General features: G+C 47.7%; 1 protein-coding gene across 2 annotated transcripts; it reads right to left on the bottom strand.

Moving 5' to 3' along the window:
- Positions 1 to 323: 323 nt before the first annotated feature.
- Positions 324 to 8,071, bottom strand: pomgnt2 (protein O-linked mannose N-acetylglucosaminyltransferase 2 (beta 1,4-)). 2 transcript variants are annotated; one of them, XM_047043783.1, is made up of 3 exons: positions 7,755 to 8,071; positions 2,019 to 3,678; positions 324 to 1,931 (listed from the first exon to the last, which is right to left on the bottom strand). In XM_047043783.1, exons 2-3 carry the CDS (start codon positions 3,603 to 3,605, stop codon positions 1,737 to 1,739), a joined length of 1,782 nt encoding a protein of 593 aa, XP_046899739.1. In that variant the 5' UTR covers positions 3,606 to 3,678; positions 7,755 to 8,071; the 3' UTR covers positions 324 to 1,736. The 2 variants fall into 2 exon arrangements, with proteins under 2 accessions (XP_046899739.1, XP_046899744.1); XM_047043788.1 differs by lacking the exon at positions 7,755 to 8,071 and adding an exon at positions 6,550 to 6,876.
- Positions 8,072 to 8,536: the final 465 nt, after the last annotated feature.

Below are 8,536 nucleotides of genomic sequence, written 5' to 3'. Positions count from 1 at the left end.
CCTCCCACGGGCCAATAGCCACCATATCAATAGAAGGCTGAGCATAAAACAGATAAAAACTATTGACATCAGCTAATGCATATCACATCTGTAAACTGTGATGCACACTTGATGCAATACAAACCTTAAAAACTACATTTGTTTTGAGTTGTGAAACCAATCACTATCCTCTACTTCAGTGGTTCTCAACCCTGGTCCTCAATTACCCTCTGTCCTGCACATTTTATGTTTCCCTGTTCCAACACACCTGATTCAAATGAATAGTCGTTAGCAGGCTTCCGCATAACTAGATAACGACCCATTCATTTAAATCAGGTGTGTTGGAACAGGGAAACATCTAAAACGTGCAGGACAGGGGGTACTTGAGGACCATGGTTGAGAACCACTGCTCTACTTTACCAGCTCACCTAGATACACGTTATATGCTTAACTACTGCAGCGATAAGCACAAACGCTTGAATAAGAGCCATCCAAACCATAGGCCTACAAGCAGCAAGCTTGAGTTCAAGGCTGAGGCAGCCCAGAGGAGGCACAGATCCTCAGCTTGTCTTAATTAGCAGGCAATTACCAGCTCTACGCAGAAGGGTCGTTAGCTGTGGAGATTAGCTGTAGAGTGGTCTACTTCTACACATCGACTTAAGGGACAGTCCCGCACATGATCAAATTGAAAATGTTGACGGCAAGTTTAGCCCGTTTATAGATTCACATACAATATGACAATTTTATCAACTTATCAGTGAATAGGCTACAATAATGGTCTCATCTGCTCTAAACGCTGACCACAGATTTTGAGGGGGATAAACATGGACACAAGTGCCCTTCATTGATTTAACAGCAGCATAGCCATTTGTGTATATCACTGTCCCCCATTTAGCCTCACACTTGACATACAACGTTGAAACATCAGCTATTCAGTGTTTTACTAAAACGAGAAGTAAAATCTAGAAGTTGTAAACAATAAAAACCTAGCTTAAGAGGACACAATAATTTACTTTTAGCTAATTTAGAGACTTTTTAAATTCATTCTATTCTTCAATTGGAACCTTCAGATAACTGGCCATGAGTCGTATTTGTAATTGCTTAAACATTTTACATGAATATGTTAAGAATTAAATGTAGACAATCAATAAACTACAAAAAACACAAAATCCAACAAAACTACAACATAGACGAGTGACTACACCACTTTTTGATGCTGTTGTTGCTACTGGGAAATTCAGAAAATTAGTATGTTGTCAAACTTACCAATGAAAGGGCTAAAAGGTTCAATTCACTCAAGACAATGACCTACAAAACACAGATCTCATGGGCTTAAAAGGCCAATCACTACCCCCAGAATACCACACAGCACATTCAAACAGGTACCAGAAAGTTCCGTTTTCTACTACTCATAAAAAATTGTAAATGTGCAAATTGTTTTCTTCTGTAGACATGTAATACATACGACATTTGTGCATTCCATGTTTACCTGTGTCCCGGTCTGTTGCTGTTAAGATTCTCTTGGCCTGTGCCACAGTGGAATCAGCCATGGGGAGCTCATGACTGTGTCATCTAGCACTGACCCAAGACACAGGTGACACTTCTGCCCAGCAGCTGTCCTGGTCTGGACGTCCTCAGGCCTCTTTGACCTCTTTCATTCTCCCCATCTCACCATGTCTGGGGACAAGTTATGACACCGGTGTTCACCTCAGACAGTCCAAGCGGTACTAGCAGCACAACTGAAGAGCTTAAAAAGGTTATGTTCTACACATGAGGACATCTGTAAACGGTCCCAAGAGGTTCTTGTTGAAGATGCAGCGCACCCACACCAGGTAGGTGGTGAAGGGCTTGATGTTCTCCGAGAAGGTGTAGTTCTGGTGGGGCAGGATGTAAGGCATGTACGTGTTCTCTCCTTGCTCCTGGATCCATACCTCATACTTCACCTCCCTGACCTGAAATTACATTAAAAAAAAAAAAGACGTGTGATATTTTGTAACACAATGAAGGAATTATAAAGCGGAATATATTTGGCACTTTACCTTCAAGTACTTGAGGTTCCAAGGGATCTGCCAGGATACTGTGAGCTTGGCTTCGTTGGTAGCCTGGACTGAGGTCTGGCACTGAGGCTCCCTCACCCTGCCTGGATGAACAGTGCTGGCAGGCCGGGTCTTCTTGAGGTTGGGCCTGGTCTTCAGGCTCTCCCTGAGGACGTCCAGCAGAGAGGGGATGTCCAACCGGGTGTCCTGATAGATGCGGAACAGCCACTCTGGGTTTCTGCAGCAAAGGTGTCTGGGCACCTCTCTGCTGGCCAGGATGCGCTCCTGCTCATCCTTGTCCAGGTGAGCGATGCCCCCCTGATCCCAGGGTCTATCTGGGTGAGCCACGGAGTTCTCCTCCATGGTGTTCCTCCAGGCGACATACTGGAGGTCCATGCCTGGCAAGGTGGCTAAGGTCTTGTAAGGCGTGTACTGCTCAGGGCTGACCGCGTAGGGGAAGAGCTCCACCACAGCCGCCCCTCTGGGGAGGAAGAGCGAGGTGACGAGCTGAGCTCCGTGCATGCTGACGAGCATGGAGGCGCCGCTGATAACCCGCACGATGCTGGGGTAGGTCTGGTCCTCCATGGAGACCGTCACCACCCTCATCTGGAACTCCTGCGCCAACGCCAGGATCAGCTCGGCCTCGTTGAGGATCAGCCTGGTTTGGGAACGACTGAACACCACGATGTACTGGTCCTTCTCCTCGGGACTTGTCCCTTCGTTCTGCTCCTTGGTAGTGATGTTGAGCTTCTCCATCAGGTGGGAGGCAAACTGCCGGATCTCGTTGCCGGAGATCAGGATGTTGGCCTTGGGGCCCTGTGGTTGGACGAAGCCGTACTGGTACCAGGTGGTCATCTTGGACAGGCCTACGTAAGACTTGGTGAAGCACATGAGCTTGCCGAAGTTCCTTAACTGCTCCTTGAGGAGAGGCTGCTTGCTGCTGAGCAGGCGGTAGAGGTCAAAGTGCGGCCCTTCGCCCCAGCCCTCCATGAAGATGAGACGCGCCTCGTCGTCCAGGTCCGAGTACTGCCTCATCGTGTAGAAGATGGGGAGCAGGTCGTCGTGGAAAACGTGCATGAGATTGTCCGGGTTGAAGCGGTTCAGGATGAGCGCCACGTCGGGCACAAACACGGGCTTGGGCATGTACTTTAGGGCGGCGGCCGGGAGCTCCAAGAAGTTGAAGTACTGGGTGTTGTGGTCTTCGACCGAGGAAAGGTCCAGTAGCGCCGGTTGGAAACGTCGTTGCCCTATGTTGGGCAGCATGACGGAAGAGTTGCCGTGGAAGAAGACAAACTCCTCCGCTTCGCTGCAGTAGCACAGGTAGTCGAAGCGGCAGACGCGGTCGGTGTGCATCTTGCCCGTGCAGACCATGCGGGTGCCGTGCTCCTGGAGCGCCAGCAGGGCGGCGTGGTAGTCGATGCGGGCCTGCGACAGCTCTTGAGACTGCTGCGTCAGGTGGAGCTCCTCCTCCAGGGAAGCGGCGTGGTCGCTGAGCTGGGTGTACTTCCAGAGCAGAGCCGCCACCACGGAGACCAGCAGGCCGTTCAGAATGGCTGCGATGTTCATCCTGCAGCCCGCCACTGCTCGCATCACTCCAGCTCCGCCGACTGGCTGCTTATCGAGCACAAGTGCATGCTCTGACGCCGCCCACGCAAGCAAACACCTGACACAAAGAGAATACATGGAGGAGAGGAGAAGAGATGGAGAAGAGGAAGGTTAGACACAGACACAAAGATAGGGAGATGTATAGGAGAAAACGTTGTTGAAGGAAAGGTGAAGGAAAACACTAGTGTCAGTACACTTCTTCAACCAGGGATCAACACTGGTCAAAAAGCCAAGGCTATAAAAAGCAACATTACAACATTATGTTAGTAATCTAATTACTACAAGACTATCAGAGCACACCTCCAGGAGGTTTGATTTCCCTTTTCCAGGGTCCATTCCAAATGCATCCACCTAACCCCCACCTCACCGGCAATAAATTACATTGTGGAGAGATAAAACATGGGTGGGAAAAAAAGGTTTCTTTCCACTAATCTGCATATGGAGAGAACAAGTGAGTCATGTGGAGAGAGACTCTTGAGGACAAGCAGATGTGGCTGACAAACTGGATATTCATCCAAAGGTAACGGCCGGCTAAAACAGAGTTCTGCGCGTGGAATAAATATATCTTTACGGAAAGATATTGACTGGGATAAAAAAAACTTGATTGAAGGTCAAAGGCAATTGTTGAGGGCTAATTTAGGTATCTCAGCACAGAATACGTTTTATTCTGCCGTTTTGTAAACGGCAGTACTATTATAGACCTTTTCCTGCCTAAACAGCAAACCATTCAAAAACACACATGGACTGAATAGTTGAATTGAGAGCAAATCATCCCCTTCTCCCTTGAATTGAACACTGACCAGCAGGCCGGCATGGCTGCCGTTTGTAGAGCCACTACACACAGCATATGCATAGGGTACAAGCACACAGAAATGTCTTCATCCGTCTCCCTGTTCAAGCCTAGATTTCCTCCAACAGCCCTGGGTGGATCACTCAGAGTCACTACCCTCCCACAGCAGTAGCAGGACTCACACCAGTTAAGAAGACAAGAGACAGGCAGACAGACAGGTGAGGTGAATGACAGGCAGACAGAGACAGACAAGTAGGCCTGTAGGCAGACAGATGGGCAGACAGAGAGAGAGACTGACAGACAGGCAGACACATACAGGCAAATAGGCAGAGGAACACTCGAGCTGGATTCTAGGTTTCTCTCGCTGTCAGAGACACAGCGTCCTTCAAAACCCAGCCAGGGGCCTGGAGGGAACAGCCAGACTCAACAAAGACGGAGGTTAATGGCTCCGTATCTCTCTTTATCTCCTGATTCTCACTCTCCCCCCCCACTGGATTGCTCCTCCTTTATTTTTCCGCCTTCATTCCCCCAACACCACCCTCCCTTTCTCAATCCATCCTTGTCCTTTCACCCTTTTCTCTTCCTTGCTCCTCCTCCTCCTCTCTCTATCTGTGTGTTCACAGTCTTCTTCTCCTCGCATTTCCCCCCCCCCGTCAATATCACTCTTCCTTTTTGCACTGGAATATCACCCTCTCCCACGTCTTCCTGTTCCTCAACCCCTCTGCCACCCTCCCAACCCTCCGTCTCACCATCTCTCTTGCCCTGGTCTGCCTCAGACCATCATTTGCCTAACCAGTTATAGAGGCTGTTAAATGATCATAGTAATTTGGATGGTAAACATTGTCCTAAGATCAAAACCAGAGCTGACACTCTAAACAGGAGAATAAGGCCAGAGAAATCCCCTCGGCTCCTGTAAACGTACCCAGCTCATTCCAGCGTTTTGGAGTCGATTAGACAGCACTGAGACAATACGGCTTCATTACACACACAGACTCGTCACAGAGAAAAAAGCCCCATAATGCTTAATGCCATTTTCTGCTAAAAAATGTCACTGAGTCTAAACAACCCAGAGTGCCATTGCCCTACCATCCACAAGGACGTCTCAGGGGCGCTGCCATCGCTGTGGTGCAGATGTTAATCCCCCCCTTCGCTCCCTGGGTTGTGCCACAGGGGTGTGTGAGCATGCCCACTGTGGTCCCTCGGTGCCAACAAACCAAGGGCTTGCAAATGTCAGGCTGGCGCTGGGATTAGCGGGCGGCGGTAACATGCTAGCCTCCATCTTTCACCAGCACCATGGGGGAATCTGGAGCTGGGATTCTCCAAGGCTTGTTTTTTGCATTTGGAGAGTTCATGAATGCACCATTAGCAGTATTAGATTCCAAGTAATAAGGCCAGCATGTAGTTCTTACCTTGTCAAAGAGCAGGGGAATATAAACATACAAATTCATGCTTTCCATTTCAAGTTAATAGTGACTTTAAGATATCTGCCTTCCGTCACCACTGAGAATGCTCGCACACTTAAAAATCAAGGGATCATTTGAAATCTGTTTTCAGTTTGCCTTCAGTCTGTTCTCCAGGGATCTTCCACCCGCCTCCCATCCCAGACAACTTGGCCATATCGACACACGCATTCCACTAATAGAACTTTGTTATAGCCTACAGAATGGATATACATAATATAACAGACAATCACAGCTGCAAATATCTCCCTCAGAAGACTGTGAGCAAACAGCCTTTCAACATTGCTGGGGAAAAAACACTGAAAACTACCTGACAACAGCCTGAGAAGACAACTAATCCCTGGCCTGAATGAATAACCTGTGCCTTATAAATGTTTCACGTGTCAGGCTTTTACAACCGTAATAGCCTTTGTCTCTCAGAAAAGGTCTCCCTGTCTCCCAACCTGGCGGTGAACTCCCAAGTGTTTGGTGTGGCTGCTTCTCTGTGGATCCCTGTCCCCTCTGTGTGGGTGAGGGTGGGGGTGAATGAGGCTGGGGAGCCAGTGCAGAAGCATGGGCAGGCTGTAGATTCTAATGCATTTTAATGAGGCTCCTGGACAGCCAGTTAGTCTTCTCTCTCTACCCCGCCCCCTCTCCCTCTCCCGTCCTCCACCACACTCCCCCGGCTGCTCAGGGTTACCTTGGAGATCACCCGCAAGCAGGACGCAAACGACAACGACAGCCTGACGACTCGCGAGGACAGTTGACATGCCCTTCTCCTCTGTCCTCCTTCAAACCCTCTCTTCTCTTGATCGGCTACCTGCTCTCACGTAGGGTTCTCGTTTGTCAACATCTTTCTCCCTGGTCCGATGGCGTTATGCCAGATTGGACATACATGACGAGCGTTCACACTAAAGAGGCAAAGTAGGAAGACTGAAGCTTGTGTCACCCTCCAGGCAGATGTAGTATAGAGCAGTCTACATCCTAGAGTATGTCACTGTGAAGGGAACCTGTGCTGTGCAGTCCACCCTTCCCCAGTGGGGCAGGAGAGGACTGGGGCTGATGCAGCCTTTCTGCTGGGGAGAAGTGGGTGGGGGAGGAGGAGAACAATGTCACTGAACCTCATGAGGGTAGGACTTCCTAATAGGACACTGCAGCACAGCAGAATAGAACTGCCACATGACAACAGGCAAGGTTCCAAAAAACAAACAAACAGAAAACACAATCATTGGATCATCAAACTCAACTATTTAGATTTATGTTGATCGTTTTACTCAATGTCACCAAGGTCTTACCAACTAAATCCATTGATTTAAAACATCAGCAGCCTAACCTAAACTCTCAGAGGTAACCCAAACTTCTTTGGGCTGGGAATAAACTGTTCAAGGTGCCATGGCATGGGTACCAGTTGACGACGAGTCATTTAGGACAGGCACATACTACCAGGCATGCTCACTGTGATCGATAAGCGTATCGCACATCGTATATGTCACACCTGTTGTGCTCATGTCAATGTGATTTTAATGTTGCAATTACACTCAACGTTACAGAACTCTTGAAATGAACTGATTGCAATTTGCATGTTGTCAAAGAGTAGTCGAATGAGTGCCAGTTGAGAGTAATCTGATGACACAATTAATGACATATGTCATGTTCGTTTTAGAGACTACTGTAAGTTGTGTTCTTAACAAAAAAACATACGAACATGATAGGCATTTTATTGATACGTCTATCATGCTTTTCGACTAAGATTTCACTGTCAGTGTCCCCACACACAAACCTGGTGGACCAAGCTCCAAATGTAACAGCATCACATATCTAGCTTGACCACAGCTGGCATTCGCAATACACTTGAACTAGGGACATGGTATACAAATAGATAAAAGCTATTTAAATTGTGCTTACCGAGTGGATAAGGTTAGCTATGGTGCTAAAACTGTGTTCTTTCTTCACTAAATCCGGTTGATTAGCTGGATAGCTAACTAGCCGGGATGAATCGGTAGCTCCAGAAGGAGCAGGAACGTTCCTGAATCCGGGGTTCTGACGCGTTCGAAATAAACTCTGCAACGTCTAGATGCACATAATGCGGTGCAATTGCACAAGACACCTCCGCATTCATTCATCAAGTTCTCCACAAATAAACGGTATTTTTGTATATTAGGGGTCGAAAATCAGCTGTCATTTTCGATGTAGCCAACGAGCGATTCAACTTGCAACTTGACTCCACCCACATCTAAATCAAATGTCCGAACCTAACATCGCGAGATGTAATCAGAGTTCTCTGTTTCGTACCACCAGTTTGATGTCCATCCAGCATATGGTGCTTTGAACCATAAATATAGAAACATATCTATATCTAGGTGATCTGCATAATATAACGAAAATAAGTCAAAGATTCCACGCGCATAGCAAACCATAATAGTCAACCTCTCCAACACATACCACACAACAAACGCACGATAGAAAAAGCAGTTCCAAGGTGTTAATCTTATTATTAGCTCTTATGCCTTAGAGAGCAATTAACACCATGCATCACGAACATACTGTTGAGTTTAGCAGAGAATGGTGCACCTTCTTAACCGGTGTATCCTTGCTTTCTACATGAGATGTACAAAATCTGAGTCAGTGCTGTCTCCTACTGGCCATTACAAGCTGGTGCATTTGAGTGCACGTCCGAAAACCATTGA

The sequence above is a fragment of the Hypomesus transpacificus genome, chromosome 2 (genome assembly GCF_021917145.1).
Source record: "Hypomesus transpacificus isolate Combined female chromosome 2, fHypTra1, whole genome shotgun sequence".
In the NCBI taxonomy this organism is placed as follows: Eukaryota; Metazoa; Chordata; class Actinopteri; order Osmeriformes; family Osmeridae; genus Hypomesus; species Hypomesus transpacificus.
This window is presented reverse-complemented; position numbering and strand designations above follow the sequence as displayed.